This window comes from Formica exsecta, unplaced genomic scaffold (assembly GCF_003651465.1).
Source record: "Formica exsecta isolate Colony F162 unplaced genomic scaffold, ASM365146v1 scaffold475, whole genome shotgun sequence".
In the NCBI taxonomy this organism is placed as follows: Eukaryota; Metazoa; Arthropoda; class Insecta; order Hymenoptera; family Formicidae; genus Formica; species Formica exsecta.
Genome location: NW_021851988.1, coordinates 752,461 through 772,166, shown reverse-complemented (window position 1 = coordinate 772,166; position 19,706 = coordinate 752,461). Strand labels below are relative to the sequence as shown.

The window sequence follows — 19,706 nt, the reverse complement described above, 5'->3', positions numbered from 1 at the left end:
ATGCGATAAAAACGCGCTAAGATATAGACACGAGTCGCATAAGAAGAACACTTTCTCACGTTAATTATATTTCGCATTCGTTATGATATTGTCGCGCTTAGAATAATATGAATTTCTTAATCCCCTCATTTTTGCGAAATTGCTTATGCGCTTTGAAGAGAGAACTTAAAAATTTATTACACGCATCTCTTTAATTAATGCGTGTCATTTAAGAGTCATTTACGGGACGCCTTTCTCTTTCACAAATCAACATTAACCAAAATTAATATTGTATAATTTCTTGACACATTATAGATATAATTCTCTTGCCTATTATAAATATTCTCTATATTTTTTATTAATTGTAATAAAAATGTAATTCACATATTATATGGACATATCATACATGGACATTGTTTCATCGCTTGGGAACGGGGATTCCTAAAAATCACGACGCACTTCTACTTTTGTTCGCGGCGAGTAATTTAACGTTGAAATAACGGTAATTAACGTATACGACCTAAGACCTCTTGCGTCAGTGACTTTCTTTTTTCTTTTCACAAAAGCGAAGTACGCTGTATCCAAAATATACCGTAACTGTGCTCCACTTGAAATTTATTTCTTATCTTCTCTTCCGTTAAATACGATATCCCGTTTCTAATATAACAGCTGCTTGAAGATGACAGAAGGGGCAAAAGCGGCGTTTTTCGCGTTACGCACGAATGGCGCGTTTTCGTTTCAGTACTTACTGTGTCTTCGATAGTGTTAGCGATATGCTAACACTATCTGCGCGATATGTCATTGTGAAGAAAATGTTGATTTGGTACGCGGCTGAATTGTTTCGCGAAGAGGTCGCGAGTAAAACGCGCTGCTAATTTCCGCTGATATTAAGAATTACCATCAACCTACTTTCGTGAGAGGATGAGTATATCACGAAGTAAAGGACATTTGCGCTTTGGAAAATGAGGTCTTAGAGAGTGTCTTATAGTCAATCGTATAATGAAGATTGGAGATCGCTGTTGTGCCGTAACAATTAAACAGGTATACTCTCTCGAGAAGATTGAATTAATCGGATAAAAGAATGATAATTAAATTTTTGAAAGATAGAATGCGATCTAAAAAAGAATCACGACAATAAAATCTTTTAAAACGTCAACACACAAGATAAATCTTGTATAATATAAATATCAAATTAAAGTTTTTGCGGCGTTCATTACAACGTTATTTTAGAGTTTATTAAAAAGTTACACCTGTCTAAGCCTAACAATTTATATCGTTTATAAATGCCTTTGGTGGCTTCCTTCGTCACTTTATAAGGTAATCGATAGACAGCTGATTGATGTACGCAAGTTTGCCGCGAGTCTTCTGTCGATCTGTAAATTGGCATTAAATCGCGAACGTTACCATCTACGAACGAGCAGGATAAACGCTCTATACTGTAAAAAACCGTAAGAACATAATTTCGGATGCCAAGCCGAATGTGGAAAGAGTAAATAGTAAAACGACACAGAATATTTTTGAAAAAATTTCCTATGATAATATAACTTAGAGAAAGATAAATATTAAATTTTTAAAAATTATTTGCATAATTTTATCTTGTAAATATCTAAAAAAAAAATAACTTATTTGCATATCTTTCATCTTTCTCGAATGAAAATTGCCATTTATACAGCAGAGATTAATGATTATCACTCTCGCGACTCCGGTCCTATTCTAAAAACAGGTTTATTCTCATTTTTCGTCATTTCGATGAGAATTTTTCGAGAAAACGATCATCTCGTTCTTTCCTTTCCGGATTCGCATCCGAATGACGGATAGATAAAACCGGCTAAAACAAACAAGTCAGAGAATGTAGGTCGCATATCCTCGCGTTTATAAATTCGTGAATTAAGACAGAGTTGAATAGATATCTATCATATTCTAGGAATAAACATCTAGTTCTAAACATTAAACGGAAATTGTTAGTAATAAAATATTAAAAATATTATATAATCTAATTATACATATATTGTATTTTTTGTAGAGAGGGATTTAATCGCATTGTCAAACTTTCAAGATATTTCTTTACATAATATTTTTGGGAATTTAAAATAAAATACACTAAAGTAGAACACTAAGGTAAATGTGCTTCTCTTCGTAATTCAATCTCGTACTCTGAATCTCTTAATATTCTAATGACTTGTAGTGAAAAAGGAGGAAACTATGAATCAGCACGCATAGGGGAATTGCGTATGGTTTTCTTGACGCTCGATTTCTAAAAGACTACGATGAGATAGACATCTTTGAGTAAAAAAGGAATAAAAAGAAATAAGATAAGAGAGTAGGGAGGATGTTGGGCGGCGTTATGAATGAAAGTGGAACGCGGGTTGTTCTCTCGGATCTTCTTTTGATCATGCTTCGATTCTTAACTTCTGCAGATTAGAAAGGAGCGCACACACGAGGATTATTATTACTGTGAAGCTCCGAGAAGATTCTGCGGCGAAAGTCTTTCGCTAAAGATAGCCGAACGTTGGCATTTCTGCCACCACCGCGTGCATACATCGTGACCTTTATGAAATTGAGCATAATCTTTGTGAAACGGTTTATTATCACTCGAGATATAATTGTAAAAAATCGAGGATCAAAGATCGAAAATATAGAAAGTTAGTATAAACTAAATACAAATATGTAAAGATAAAACAAATAAAATATATTATTGTATAATTGTATACAATAAAGTATTGTATACAATACTTTAATGTAAATAAATTGTTATAACTGTTTCGTTTTGATACAAAGCTCTCACTTTTCTTTTAATAATCTTCCGTTATTAAGTGATTAATGCAAAATTTCTCGATCTTTACTTAAATCATCATCATGCCGTATAAAACACGAGAGGGGAATCATATATGATTGTAATTTATATTTATTGTTATAATTCTAAAAGATCGATAGTTTTAATCACGTCGATCGATGCAATCTATCGTCTAATTATACTTTCGAAAGTGATTAGTTTCACCATTTAGTGGATATCATCATCGGTTAATATTGATCGTAGGAATGTATAAAGTATCATCCAGAAAGGTCAGTGAGCTTTTGATCTCCCTTACTTGATGTATAGGAAAGTGCAATGTCGTGTATGAGTGAAATTATTGGATCTTTTTATTTTTATTTTTTATTTTTATTTATATTTTTTATTTTATCATAATGTTTGTGTATAAATCCTTGTTCTTTTGCTATTGAAAAATTAGAGCTTGTGCAAATTATATCTTTGGCCTAATAGCTTAATTTTTTCTGTATGTTGTAATAAAATGACAATTTCTATAAATAAATAAATAGGTATGTCATTAATCGCTTTCTATGTTTTCTCTTCTCTCTCTCTTCTCTCTTTTGATTATACACTTTTATTTAATCATATTTTTTACCTTTTGTTTCTTCTTGTTTATCACGTAAATAAAAATTTATCGTGTAAATGCTATAATACTTTTTGGAAGTGTCAAATTTGACTGAAGCTTAATATCGCATAAATAATGCGCTTCTTCGTCGCTACGTCATCGAGATCATCCAGAAAGGTCAGTGAGCTTTTGATCTCCCTTACTTGATGTATAGGAAAGTGCAATGTCGTGTATGAGAGAAATTATTGGATCTTTTTATTTTTATTTTTTATTTTTATTTATATTTTTTATTTTATCATAATGTTTGTGTATAAATCCTTGTTCTTTTGCTATTGAAAAATTAGAGCTTGTGCAAATTATATCTTTGGCCTAATAGCTTAATTTTTTCTGTATGTTGTAATAAAATGACAATTTCTATAAATAAATAAATAGGTATGTCATTAATCGCTTTCTATGTTTTCTCTTCTCTCTCTCTTCTCTCTTTTGATTATACACTTTTATTTAATCATATTTTTTACCTTTTGTTTCTTCTTGTTTATCACGTAAATAAAAATTTATCGTGTAAATGCTATAATACTTTTTGGAAAAGTGTCAAATTTAACTGAAGCTTAATATCGCATAAATAATGCGCTTCTTCGTCGCTACGTCATCGAGTGTAAAGGAACTCGTCCTGAGCTATAAACGAGTCTGAGACGTTTTATGGTTATTCTGAGATTTCAGGAATGCGATCCAATTTACGGTAACGATCTGCAGTCTGAAACATACGCCGCACTCATTTCGTGCCACGAGCTCCGAAGAGCGAAGACAACTGCATAGAATGGATAAGTACGTTCGCATCTGTGCATGCTTTATCATGGAATACTGATGAAAGTGAGTTAATATTTATAATTTCGAGGCATGCAAATTCGAGAATCGAGACTGCTACTTGTTAGCTAAATACAATATAAAATTCTGTTATAGTTGTTAAAATCTTGTTATGTACGATCTGTATCGTAATCGCAATTATATAAATATAATCAATAACGTGTTTAATTACATGCCAATAAAAAAATGCTTCAAGTATATGAAAATATTACTTTATAAATTCTCGATTAATTTTATTAAGCCGCCTTCTTATCTGGATCGCCATTCCGATTAATATCCCGATCGGGAATTTGATTCCTTTGATCTTACTTCCTCCTAAATGTTGTGCAGTGGCATCTCCATCGTCTTTTAGCTCGCGGACTTTGACAAAACGCGACGGATATATTTGCATACCACGCCTTTATCTCGTCCACCGTACGTATAAATCCATATTCCCGTTGCAGTAAATCTGCGGCGTCTGTCGCGCACACACGATTTCATAAATCACGAGGACCGAAAGCAACTGCACAAAGGCCGCCTTCTAATTAAAAGAGAAAGAAGCACTTTTCTCGCGCGTCTGACCGCAACCCAGGATGATTCTGAGAGAAAATCTTGAACTGAGATTTTTTTTATTCCAATGTTTTCTGAATTCGACATCTGAATATAAAACTATCATAATACTATTCTTGAGAATTCTTGTATTACTTATGTTATAAAATTTAGAAATCGCGAATCTCTTACATTGAGATAATTAACGTGTGGTATGCGTAACGCACGATAGCGATTTCGCCGTACTTTACGCCATTATTTTTCGCAAATTTCCAAGACTATTTATTTTAAACATTTTACAAAAGGAGGGATAATCACAAGATATGTGCATACGTGATGATTTATATCATACCTTTGTCATGTTTTAAAAGACGAGCGTCTGCGTAAGTTATTATACGCTAAACTCCCACACAAATTCGATTTAATCAATGAAATATGTACGCGATTGAAATTTTCTCACAACGTTTACTGACAAAAGTTCTTAATACAATCGAGTCTACATACAGTGTTGTTGGTCGCAATCATTTTTTCGTGAGAGTAACGCCTAAAATGCAATATACTCGAAAACGATGATCCCGAGTAATAACGACAGACGAGACGTTTCAAAAAGTAGAAACGACATCGTAGAAAAGAGACAGTAAAATAAAAATAGCTAATAAAATAATCAACTGACAGTGGTGGGGCTTTAATCGGTTCTCTAAAGCGGCTGCAAAATATTTTATAATATATCGCTGGTATCATAATTTTTTGAGCGAATTCGCACCGTTCATCGAAGCGGAGAATAAAAATAATGGCGTGCGATATAATCAATAACCAATCGCCGCCCCAGAACGCGTCGCGAAAGACTAGAATGATTAAGAATAAACACGCCGGGCGCGATTGGAAACGTAAGATATATATACCTTTAACAACGATTAATAGTGATAATTATTATTACATTGTTACAACGATATGATGCGGTTCGACATCCTTTTTGATTCCCGGCGAATATATAATGTTTGTATTTATATATCTATGTAATACATATATAATAGCGCGAGGAATACAATATATACAAATGTTACGACGCAGAATTGAATCTCGTTGTGTTTTCAAAATGTAACAAGGAGAATTAAGTTTTTCTGTAAACTGCATTTTTCTTCGTACATTTTAAATGAATAATCATGGTTCGGAATAACAAATAAATATCAAGGCAGACATATATAAAAAATAATATCCGCTATTATTTTACGAACAACATTCGAATTTTTTTCCCTATGATAAGATTGGAAAATAATTTATATTGAATATTACGCAATAGAGCATAATCTCTTTCAAAATGTGTGCGAATACATGTGTGCACTGATTATTTTCGTTCAATAGAACATTTTTCATTTATAAATAAAATTAAAAAGATACAAATATATCGAAGAATTGACAAATGACGCGTGTAACTAATTAAGGATACTATTTACGCAATACTATACTAAATAAAATACTTACACACCTTGCGGTTTTTATAAACTCCCGTTGCGCTTTAATATGTTGATTATGATTTTTTTTTTATTTTCGTCATTTATCACAGCATCACGCATATTACAATGTTTTGCGTTCTGCATCCTACTTGTGCTTCAGCCAGAGGAAAGTAGCATCGTTAATTATACGTATGCTTCAATGTTTCGTAGAAGCATCTAACAAGAAAGATTCATTTCTAAATACATAATATACCGTGCGTCGCACCATGACACTTTATAAATGCACAGCGACATCGAGACTCATGCAAACATACTGGAATTTAGAAATTTGTGGACGGACTGCCATTCTTACACGCATGTCGACGAATCATTCAATTTAACTGATATTTTATCTTCCGTCATTCCTCAACTAGCAGTTTGAAAATTTCCTCTAAACGTATTTCAATTATTTAACGCACTTAACTATACGAATACATCTCGTACAAAATTTCGATAAATTTTAAAAGTCGAAGATAAGACATTTCAAATTTCTTAGAATTTGATTAATTCAACGTGCCCGATTTTTTCCGCCTTCTTTCTTTCTCTCTATCTTAGTCAGTGCACTCGGAAGCGAAACTCTCAAGGTCCACGTAGTGTCCGTTCATGTTGTCCTCCAGTAGCTGAGCGAGATCCCTGCGTAGGGTCTGGAATTCCGGCCTGCGGTCAGGATCGGCGTGCCAACATCGGGATATCACCCTGAAGAGCTCGCTTCGACAGTGCGAAGGCCTCTCTAGACGATAACCGTTGTGCACGTTCCGCATGACTTCCCGCGCCGTCATATCCGGGTACGGTGTTGAACCTGAAAAGAGAACGCAAGATGGTACGATCATTACGATGGGATATCAGCATGATAGGCCGCGGTAGGATGTTACCGTATCAATTCATCGATTAAACGCACATTGTTCTAACAAGATACAAACTGGTCCATAGATAGTACATGACATTGTTGTGCGCATCAAATGTTTGATTGCCATATCAATAGAAAAACGCGCTATAAAAATGTATAATAATATTTTATAATAATATTTTATATCTCGACACACACGTTTCTTAATGTATTAATTAAAGAAAGTTAATCGAATAAGTATATATTTAATAAATGGAACGATGAAAAGACAATAATATAGTAATTAAAAATGCATCGACTATGTTGTTCTTAACATCTGTTTTACAACATTTATGCACAAATGCTATTAACATAAACATGTCTGCGAACGTGTATCTTTATTTTCATATCAAATAACAGCGAGACAACAAACGGACTCTCGGATGTCGATAATATTTATTCCAGCAACAAGCTACCGTACTCGTATATACCACAAACAGGCTACCTACCTAGAGTGACGATTTCCCACATCAGAATCCCGAAACTCCAGACATCGGTCTTCGTCGTAAAAAGAGAATAGATCAATGATTCAGGGGCCATCCATCGAATCGGCAAGGCGTTCCTCCCGTGCCTAGTCTCGATCACCTCGCCGTCTTCGTTGGCAAACCTCGACATGCCGAAGTCGGCAATCTTGCACAGCTTGTTGTGATCCACGAGGACATTTCGGGCGGCGAGATCGCGGTGGATGATCTGCGTACAGAAAGAACAAAGTCATCGATAAACGATCGGCGTTCAAGAGATGCGTGTTCCATTACGGGTTTGCGATTGCTTAAGACCTAAGAGAAGTTAGAGCGTGATATTATAAGTACTCGATACTTGGATACGACAAGTCATTTGAAGAAAAACTTAGCCTTGAATCCGAGCTCAAGCGCGACGAGACGGGATTCGATACCGTGAAACGAAGTGTGCCTGCAAATATTATTTTATCGACACAAGCCAGGTACTCGTTGGACCTAATAAATCTAGCAATGTCAATCCGTCGATGTACATATATGCAAATACTACTGGAAAATAAGTAAGGATTTCTGGAAAGAATAAACACAAACAGGAATATAAATTTCGTTGACAGATGGTCACGTGCGTATAATGACAGCTGCAAGGAACATCTGCGTCTGCTTAGTCGTCAAATATAAGAAACAATTCAAATGCAAAATCGTTCAGGTACTTTGTAATTTAACCGTCAATTATGATATTTGTACATTTTGTGCCATGATTGTGCATAGCCATCATTATTATTAATTATACATTAATTAACCATTATCTCTCCCGTGCACTTTTTTGGCCAAACGAAATTTTCACTAAATAGCAAGACCGAAAGCCATGAAGAAAGAAGATCTAAATAATAATTATTACACGCAACAACTGAATGATGCAAACGCGATGTTACGAAACATCGAGCCGCACCAGCTGCGCCTGCCGTATTCAATTTGAATGCAGAGGCGCATCCAGAATGCATCCACGCACATCCGCAGCTGGTACGCGCACTATCATTTAGCCCGCACATCTGTGTATAATTGTCTATTAAAACCCGAGAAGCTAATTTTTGTTTTCTAGAAGCTATTATACAACGGAAACTGGTAATTCGACATTTGATCGAGCGCTTACGAGAGAAGTTTTGGTTCTTTATTCTGCCGTTAATCGTCAGGTATATTCTACTTAGAATGACGTCCTTAGAATACGCGTCTATCGCTGATTCCGCGCAAATTTCCCTCTTCCTCTTTGTCGTGCAAAAACTGACGAACTGCTCTACAAAAGAATTTTGACACAAAAAAATATTTATATCATTGTTCGCGCGTTCAGATCTCAATTTAATCTATTTAATTCTACTTTAATATTTTAATTCTATTTTAATATTCCATTCTAAATTCTTGACGAAATAAAGCAGATCGTATAAAAAATAGATTGTTGTTAAGATATATCCTTGAGAGCCATTTATTGCTCTCGAGTCGGATGAAGAAACTAAACAAATATTTCCAAACTCGTTCTTTATGAGAGATAAAACTCAATCTTTGCCTAGTGACATAAATCTCCAAGCGGGAACGATCCTTCAACAAACGTCACGGTGGAAGTTTTACGACTGTGCGAAAATGTTTGAGATTAAACATCATTAGCGGATTATTTGTCAAACAGTCGATGCTCTCCATGGCCTTCCACAGAAAATTAGATATCCTTGAAAGACCTCCACTCTCTTGTAAAAAAAAAATTATGCTGCGTTTTTTATCAATTTTTATATATGGATAAGAGACATGAAGAAAAATTTTAATTTCTCTGTCAAATCAAAATAGCCGATTGTTTCACGGTAAAAATTGCGCTATAGCTATTCTATTAAATTCTTCGAATCGCTAATGTCATTGTTCATTGTAAATGTATCGTGCAAAATTATTTCTCCCGCAATAGTAAGGAAGAAATAATAAGATTGTGCGCTGAGACGATCCAATTGTTGAGATGCTATAACTGTGCATTATTACGTGCGTCAATCACTGCGTCACTGCAATTACAACTTCACTAATCACATTTTGCCATTCTATACTCTTAACTGCGCAAAAATTATTCACCATAAATCACAAATGCGAATAAGATTATTAGTAATTGACCATAAAAGTTGCCAAGTATAAGTAGCAATAGCGTGTAACAATCTCGTGAGCAATTAACGTTCGTGGTTTAAGAAACTACGGCGTATTCAGGAAGCCTTGAATTATGAAAATATAAATATAACTGACGAAGTTAATAATACGTAAACAAGTTCTGAACGAGACATTTAATTACAACAATATTATTAAATGTACTAAAAATATATTATATGCATTAAGTTGAAAAATAAATGCAAACGTTAAATTTCTCCGAATCATCAAAATTCAAATATTCAACATCTTCTCGTAAAGTGTTGTAAATCTATCCGTAAATATATACCCAAATTTATTCTTCGACAAGCGTTTAAGGTGATGGCTAAAGGATTAATCGGTCGCCCGATATCGCTTTTACGGTGGGCTCGTTAATCTCGTGGAGATTAACGAGGGAGGCTCCATCTAAACACTTTAAACGACCGCGGTGCATCGATCCTCGAAGTGTCGCGCCGAAATTTATCGCGATTCCTTTCTTTTCGTGTTCAACAATCTCAGTCCCAATCCCAACCCGTCCTTTCGGCGGTATGTATCGAAGCGCACTCATGTCACCGAAAAGAAAGAAAGCAAGGGACTCGCGAGGATCGCCAAGCGATCGTCAAGTGGTCGGTCTTGAACGACTTTTTCTCCTACAGCAGGAGACAATTAGTTGCGTCGAGAAACCTGGAGGTTCTTCGATCCATAAATAAGACGTGCGTAATAAAGAAAAATTAATTAGCACCCTATTGCGCATTGACGATCCAGCGAGATTGAGGGTCGATGTAGTCATCAAGGACTATTAGAATGTATCGGCGTAATAATTCGAGATTTTATTATTTTTGTATACCACGTTGTGGTATAGCGAAAGAAACATTTTTTCTCCTCGATGGACGACAATTAGTTATGTGAAGACCTTGCGGATTTTTAGCTTATACGTAAATGTGTCAATCGTGCATAATGAAGAAAAAATAATTAATTATATTATGTCCTAGCGATCTTGCATTGTCGAGGGGAACAACATAATATCATCAAGGCCTATTACCGATCGGTGTGATAATCGAAATAGGACATTTTACGCTTATTTTATTCTTATGTGATATCACTTTTATTAACAAAAAATTTCTTATAAAATTATTTATTAATTTTCTGAGAGTTATGTAAAATCATGAAACAATAAAAAAGCGCAAAAAGAGATTATATTTGGTATCGTGCTTATGTTGAAGACATCAATATCAAGCCGAGACTCCATTTATTTTATCGAGACTAAATTCCGTATCGAGATTTATTGCAACTCGTTTCTTTTCGTGTTTGATCGCATTTTTTTCTCAATAGCGTATTGTGCATATAAGCCGACAAGAAACCAGAAAAGAAAGCACAAAAATACTATCTATTCCATGTGAACACATGAATATGGGAAATAAGTTTTTACCTCTATCCATAAAAAAAATATGACATATAAATGTTAAATTAAAACTTATCAGCAGTTCCCATAGCGTTAAAGAGACTTACTTTGTAATTTTGTCTTTGGAGAAACACAGAGAATCAATTAAATCTCGTTGAACTTTAACGTTTATGGGAACTATCCTGAACATGTAAAAAAAATTCTGTACCTTCTTTGACGCGAGATATTCCATGCCTCTAGCCACGCAATATCCGAAAACCGTGAGATCTCTGGATGTCAAGGCTGCTGAGTCCTCGCTAAAGTTGTAGAAGTACTGTCTCGTGCGGTGATCACGCAGATATGCGAGCAGTTTACCGTACATGACGTACTCGAGTATGAGATAATGAGGCTCTGTAATCAGAAAGAAATTACGCGTTGCGTTTTTTATATTTATTCATGGACGGCGCATTGGAGCTCCTGCGTTTCGAGTAAAATAAAATCTCAATCAGCGAAGGATAAATCTTATCCGTCACACAACCCGTTTCTAAAGAATATAAATCTTCACTCAAAAAAATGTCTTGCTGATATAGGTAGATTTCTAGGTGTCACAACAAAAATTTATCGCTATTTTTTGTATCTGTTAGAATATTGTCTGTTACATATAGAATTTATAGCAGCAATATTCTAATAATATCTTCTAGAAAATTTAGGTCCCATTGCCAAATGTTAATCACTGCATTGGATAAATATGAGTTTCGATACTACAGCTAGAACACTCTTTGTGAGAAATATAACTGCCAATTATAACTGCAGCATCGAAAAATTGAGAGAAATTGTTTAAAAGAGCTAGATAGATTGGGCGCGTTATACAAATATGTTAGATGTGAGGATTATATATTTATTTGTTTCTTGCCGCTAATTTTTTCTGTGTATCACAGCCAAACTTTATAACAAGTATGATTGGCCTTACATGGATAGGCGCCACAGAAAAACATTCTTTCTAAATTTCACAAACAGTTCAGATATAAATTCTGTCTCTGTCACTTAGATTGATTAAATGCGAAACATATGCGATATCACAGTATTTGCTAATCATTTATGTACCTCAGTTAATTTTGCGCACCCAGAAAATTTTTGCTGTAGTTGCAATACCACTTTTTTGAGTGTTATTCATCACATAACCTGGGGATTTAAATGAGTAATGCAAGCTTTAAAAAACAGAGGATACAGTATTATGAGTACATATTTCTATAATGAGTACATGGATTAGCGTTTGAATGACGGTTTATCATTTGAGACACGCTCTGTTGCATTTCAGCAAACGGAAAATATTGTCGTGCATAGATAAAGTGGCATTTCTCTCTCTCTCTCTAGATTATGTTTTCCAAAAATGTTAATAAATATATAATCACATGTTTGAATTACAAACTCCTGCGACAACATATATAATTTTTTATCGTTAATGACGCGCGCGTTGCATCTTGTATATATTATTGTTCATTTAAATAAAATTCCGAAATTTGTACAAGAGAAGCACCATTTAAATTAAATTATATTTATATGGAATTTATTTAATTATAGAAATTAAATTTACATGACATCGAATATAAATCAAAAAGTACATAAGTGATTACAAAACTGTATGGCGAGATTGCGAAAAGAAATATTCAGCGTTCGAAGTAATTCAAATGATTTACTTGAAAGAGTTCTCGCTCGAGTAATGTCAACTTGATTGTAACTTATGGAGCCACTTTTGTCGGTGCATCGCCATTGCTACAGCTTGTATTAGGTCAACATCGCTATCCTCTAATAATTCTTGTTCGCCAAGTGGTACACGCTCCTCGTGTCCGGATTAATTTCAGACGTTAATATGTTTTTCAGAGTGAATTAAACATGACATAATGTTTGTAGCGTCGGTTTTGCATGCGTGTAAGTCGTGCGTTATTAACCGTTTATTAGTAATTTAATTTTGTAATATTGAAATGAAATAGCCGTATCATATTACCACGTCATACTATGTTCGCTAATACAAAAATATTGATGTAATAACTATTAATTATATCCGACGAAAAAGATCGTGTATTCGCATTTGGTATCCCTGCACAAGGTAATAATTTGTTCAAAAGATAAAACAAAAATTTTTATAAATTATTAAAAATTTTTATGTATAATATTACTGTTAAAAAAGCAGATTGTACAGAGTTTTTTACTGTGATTTTACGTACATATTTGTAATCAACATATAATAATTATCGTTTTTTGATAAAAAATATTATTCTTAATATTTATTATGCAATTTAGATGTTAATTTAGAAAATTATAATTGAAAATAAAATTAAAAGATAATCATATAATATATAAAACAAAATAATTTTTTTCTGAGAAAAAGGTGCTCGAATATCCATTTTCTTCGTTAATATGCATAATATATCGAAAGTTCATTGTAATGTGCATGCATTGAATTCGTGCCAGTTCTACACTAACTTTTTCATACAAAAATCGCGGATCCACGCCTATGTCGATCGATATGGCACGCGTGTGATACAATAGCCGTGACGAATGCAAAGCAATACGAGTACGCGACGGTGATACGCGGGTTGGTATCGTTCTCGCTTTTATGTAAATCATATTTCGCACATACAATAACGGTAGAAATGCGCAGAATGACATGCCAAGCGGCGATAAAATCAAGAAGAAAATAAGACTATATTCATCCGATGCTTTGAAAGGACGAAGAATGAGAATTGAGATGTCCTTTCGGATTAGAATTTTTTTCTCATCTTATGTACGTCGTATGCAAATCGTCTCGAGAAAGAGAGACGGCAGATTGTAAACAAAACTACAACGCGGTGGCATTGAAAGATCTTCATTTTAAATCGCAGATTTTAAGATTATAAAAGGATGATATAGAAACAATTAATTCTATCAAATTGTTGGGGCAATTTCGCTCGCTAAATAAAAGGCAGAATATCAAGAATCCTTTGAATGAAATGTGAAATATCGTCGTAAAGCGACAAACGCTTAAGCTTGCAGAACGTTATCTGCATGAATTTATGCCAAAAAAGAAAACATTCCGTTCCCGGGCTCGCAGATTTTAAAGAATGCCGCTCCTTAATGTCGCTTCTATTTCATATACTCGTACGTTGCCTCGTCTGTGAAAGCAGATAAATAAGCCGAAACTCGATTAACGGCAAAAAGAAAAAAATGAAGAATGGCTAAATAAGAAAAAACCATCACTTTTATTAGACGCGAATCATTTTTATTACGCCGAGAGAGAAAATTTTTACGAAAAAACAATTCACTGATGCAATCTCGCAATTTGTTTTTTTATCTTTATCAAACAAATGATAACATTTGAGTATTATTTAACGCATATAATGCATTGGAAGAATATTATTAATTAAATATTTATATTTTTTTACGAAACATACCATTGCTTTTTAATACGTCAAAAATGTAAAAATTCGTCGAACTTGTAACTTTGATTAGCGGTTCTCCAGCCGTTAATAATTTTCTTAGTGGCCGAACTAACCGTTGAACGTGAGTTTTATTATCGTCCAAACGGCGGTTGTAAAACGATCAAAAGACTGGCTTTCTGGCTTTGACGAACGTCACCGGGAAGAAATTCGAACATGACCGCAAACGATAACGGCAGTGAGGCCGAAATTTAAATGTCGTAAATTTTATGCGGTGACCCGTCTCGTGTGGGCCGCCAAGAACTTTTCGCGTTCTATTGTGTGAAAGCAGAGCTATGGAGGTGAAGAAGGCCCTTTAAGAGGCCCACTCCTTGAGATGCGTCAGCGATGCCCGAAAGTTGCAGACACACCTCTAAAGATCTCGATTCATCGCCGTAATCATATCAACTTTTACTACTATCACAATGAACGTTTTATCGTTATAGAGAATTATTGCGAATTCATGAATTTCTTTCCGAGTTTATTTCTCACCAGTTTCCTTTACGAACGATTGTTTTTGGCGAATAACGCTGCCGATTTTCATTGCGTTTATCTCTTAGTATTTCTCGCTTCATTAATGAATTTTAATTCTTATTAAAATGTAAGAATTCTCGTTCGTATAAATTAAAAAATTATTTAAAAAAAAAAAGTGTTTTTGTATATAGTCTTCTGCTAAAAAAATATCTATTAAAACAAACTAATTAAATTCTCAATAGTACGTATCTATTTACGTAACTATATACTATTAGTAACAAAAATGAAAGTATATATAATAGTGCGACGTTACTTTATTAATCGAAACGTAGGATAATTTAATCAAAAGTTTAAATAAGAGTAGATCATGCATCTCGATCGCAATCGTCGCTCGTTTTTTTATTTAGTCTCTTTTGATCCAAAAGGGACGATTCACAAATGGAACGATTGTCTCGCGGGGATACTGACTTAATAAACGTATTATACCGCGAAGAAGTGCGTCGCTGGGATGCGTATGGAAATTTATACGAAAGATGCGAACGACGATATCGAGCAGCGTGAAAGGAAAGATGTATAATGGTTCTGTCCCGTTTGTAGTCCATCCCGACGCATGTGAGATTGTCCGAGCAAATTTTTGATGTCTCTACCATAAATTTGTTTGTCGCGCGAAATATGTCGAATCAATTTCATCGATCTACGACGATGTATTTTTTATATTCATCGATTTTCACAAATTTGGAAAATAAAAAAGAATATATATATTCAAATTTTTTTTAAGCTGATAATATAATCATTTTCCCTAAAAGTTTTGTAAAATAACTTTTTTCCTCTCTTGTATATATATAAATGATTATCTTATTAACTTAAAAAAAATTTGAATATTATAATACAATAAAAAAATATAATTATTCTTTATAAATAAAAATACGGAATTAAATATGATATCCGATAAAACTTTCAACATTGTTTAAAAATAATATATAAATTATTTCCTGTGCATATGAAATTTTGTACACCTTTCTTATATTAATGTTGAAAGTTTTGAAAAAACATGATAAATTTCCTCTCGTAATTTTTCATGATCCTTAAAAGAGTAATTTTATTGGTGCAATTACCTGCACGAAAATTACTTGCCAATTCGTTGCGCATTCGCTTTCAATAATGAAGGCGCGGTGCATCAAGAACCTTCGATTATTCGATCCTACGTTGTGAAGCAGGATGCAGCAGTTTTTAATCAATCACGCTACGATGAAATAACAGGACCGTCCGTCGCTCGTACTTTTCTTTACAAATTAATACAATCACCGATATTTTTACACAAGCTTATACGCAACAAAAGGCAACTATGCCATGTCATCAACAGGGAAATTAATTCCGAGAATAAAACGTAAATTTATTTATTGACTTCTTGCATTTATGTGCATAAAGACAGATTTTGATTCAGACAATTTTGATTTTTAATGTCGAAGAGTTAGCAAGATGATTGCAAGAAAGATACATAAATTGTTTACGCGATTGTTTAATTTGTAGCTGTCAAGTTTGTGGAAGTTAACTATCTATTACAGCGCAAGTAATGACTACAACAAAACGAATAAATCTTCCTGCGCCAAAACGATTCCCACGTAATTATCGTAAGAACTGTCTAATTCATCTAATTCTAAACGAACAATCACGGTAAAGATAAACATTTTTATGCTTATAATTTAATCGTTATCGCGAAAATTGTGTTCTTACGCAAGCATTTAAAATATATATACGAATTATTCAACAATAAGACACACGAAAGACATTTCATCGATGTAAATTACTGGTTTTTGACATAAACAAGCGATTTAAAGAGGCGATAAAATTTTTTAAGAGATGTTTACAGTTTAGGCACGTAATAAAATATTACACTGAATCAAATCACGCGTATATCGTGGACGAGAACGTGATCGAGAGCTATCGTTCCATTTCGACAAGCGTTAACTACTGTTGCGGAATGTTCGCGAAAATCTGAATAACTCATCCACGTAAATTTCGATTAAGGCAGGATTTGCCAGATTAAGGCAAAAGGCTAGAAGCATCACGAAAGGCGCATCGCAACGTCTCGATTGGAAGAGTCGCATTCGAACGCGGTTCTACCTCTCTCGTCTCGGACGGGGGCTTGATTACTTAATTACCATACACCGACGATCCGTGTATTCAGCGTCGAGAGAAGTGCCGGCAGTTAAAACGCCATCAGTTTTTATAAAGTTTACGCTGCCAAGGCTTCGAGCGCGCGACAACCAAGGTCGAAGATAAGTGACGGTAATGAGGAGGATTCACCGAACAGCTGCAGGTGCAACACCGATTACGCGCTGCCGATGCAAATCGAAATAAAGATGCGAGCGGATCCGTTACCGCGACAAATCGCCCGATTCGTGTCGCACCGTCGGTTGTACATATCCAAAAATGCTATATGATGTATACATCTTTGCTCGTTAATTATACCGTAGGACCCTTCACACACATGCATAACCAGTGCAAGAATTAAGGCAAAAATAATTTAATTGAAAAAAGATTAAATGTAAGATACGTGTATGCTGGGTCGAATATATTTCAACTAATAATGTGTGCGTATGCGTTTAATATATTTCTTATTAAACTCACCTTCCTCGGTGCAACAGCCCAAAAGTGTTACGACGTTCGGATGACTGCCTAATTGTTTCATAATTTCAAGTTCTCGATCCAAGTCTTCCTTTTCACGATCGGAAGCACCTTCTTTGATGGTTTTCACCGCCACTAGTCGAGTCGTGCCCTGATGACCTGTCAAATCATCGGCTTCGGCTTTCCACACCTAATATCGATACACACATAGACATACACACACATATAATTACATATACCATGTGTTTACCAAGTCAAAAAAAATTTTTTGTTTTTCTTAAAAAATTTAAATCTAATTTAAAGTTAATTATTTTAAAATGTTTTTACTCCATATATACATTTAATCTAAATCATATTAGCGATCAAAATAGTATGAGCCAGTGTAATTTACCATAAATAAATTGGATATACTATTCCTAATGTGTGCTTAATGTTATTAGCGATATAATATTTATAAGTGTAAAGTCAAAAAATATATAATCATCACAAAACAGTGGTATCAATCATCGATCCGCCTTTTTATCGTTAATTCATTAGAGAAAAAATTTATCATAACAAATTATATGTTCCTGAGTTTTTCCTCACACAATCTGTTTTGTATAATAATTCGATTACACTGACATTACGCTACCTGTCTATTATCAAATCTCATTAATGCAATGCAAAATCGTATACGCCAAACGCTGCTATTACAAATAAACGCGGATTTCTTCAAATAGACAAACAAATAAAATCACTTCATAGGATAAATGCCGAAGGAAAAAGCTGCTGAACTTATCTCGAAGATTATATTCCCGCGTGAATCTATCTCGGATATTTCATAAAATCCATCCGACAGTCACAAATTACAGGCTTATTTTTCATTTCATTGTTTATTTTCACGCCGGAATGTGCCGCAGAAAATAATATCTCCTCACCTGACCGAAGTTTCCTTGTCCGAGAACTGTCTGTAACCTAAGCTTATCTCTAGGAAACTCCCATCTGGATTCTTGAGACGGCGGAGGCGGCGATTTCTCAGCTTCGTGACACTGCACAAAGAATCGCGCGCAAAACGAGCATTAAACTGCAGTTTAAAATTGTTCAGGAATAGCTAATTGATATGCACGAGAGCGAACATCCGACACGTCGTCGGAAATTAACGTCTCGCGTCTATCGTTGTCGTATTTCTTCTATGTTAGAGAAATAGACTGTCAGGATTTTCCACTCGTGTATTTCTACGCATAGACTTTCCTACACGTGAAATAGGAATTAAATCTATTATATTGATATGCAAATATGACATTTATGCAAATTAAAAAATTATTAAATTATTAAATTAAATTATTAAATTATTAAATTAAAAAATAAAAAAAATAATTAAAATTAAAAAATAAAAAAAATAAAAAATTAACGCAAATTAAATTAAATCCTCAGAGATAGAGACAGAGACACAACTATAATTAAATAACGTAAATAAAATTATATCTAAACATTGATATGTAAAAAATTATATACGCCAATTTTTGACGCGATTCCTTAAACGAGTCAAATCATTTTACAGATAATTAAATGCGTCAAACAGATTATTATACAAAGTGATCGCTGTCGTATTAAATATGCGTGCGTTAATTTCTCACCAAGTGTTGTATCCTCGGTAGCTTCGTGATCGCTTTCTCGATGGAGGTCTTGAAGTCGCCGTTTTCGAGATTAAGAGCGTCCTTCCTGCAGCTTATCTCCGATGACGTGTCCGACTCTTCGAGCACCTGCATAAGCAAATCAACGTCAGTGCATGCAGCAACACATGCCGTATGTAACGCGCCGCCAGCACGCGCGCGCGTGTTATTACGCACGAGATGAGGGGAGCCCGCTCGAATCGGTCGTCACTCCCGTTTAATTAGGAAACGCAATGCCGCATAGCAATGAAGATCGGCCAGAAAGATCAAGGCGTCCCGAGTATATTTTCTCAAGTAATATTACGGTAATAAAATTAGATGTACCTATTACGACTCTACGCGAAAATACGATGTTGACTTTTCTTACGACGGCGATAAGATACGCACAAAAA

The 19,706-nt window shown here is 34.4% G+C and overlaps 1 protein-coding gene across 2 annotated transcripts in view; it reads right to left on the bottom strand.

Moving 5' to 3' along the window:
• Nucleotides 1–5,084: 5,084 nt before the first annotated feature.
• Nucleotides 5,085–19,706, bottom strand: part of LOC115241299 (serine-rich adhesin for platelets-like) — a 157,361-nt gene continuing 142,739 nt past the window's right edge. For both annotated transcript variants that reach the window (XM_029816996.1, XM_029816997.1), the window contains 6 exons: nucleotides 19,279–19,404; nucleotides 18,580–18,690; nucleotides 17,666–17,852; nucleotides 11,335–11,516; nucleotides 7,574–7,814; nucleotides 5,085–7,037 (listed from right to left, as the gene is read on the bottom strand). In XM_029816996.1, coding sequence (XP_029672856.1) covers nucleotides 6,790–7,037; nucleotides 7,574–7,814; nucleotides 11,335–11,516; nucleotides 17,666–17,852; nucleotides 18,580–18,690; nucleotides 19,279–19,404 — 1,095 coding nt within the window. In that variant the 3' untranslated portion in view covers nucleotides 5,085–6,789. The remainder of the gene's footprint in view (nucleotides 7,038–7,573; nucleotides 7,815–11,334; nucleotides 11,517–17,665; nucleotides 17,853–18,579; nucleotides 18,691–19,278; nucleotides 19,405–19,706) is intronic.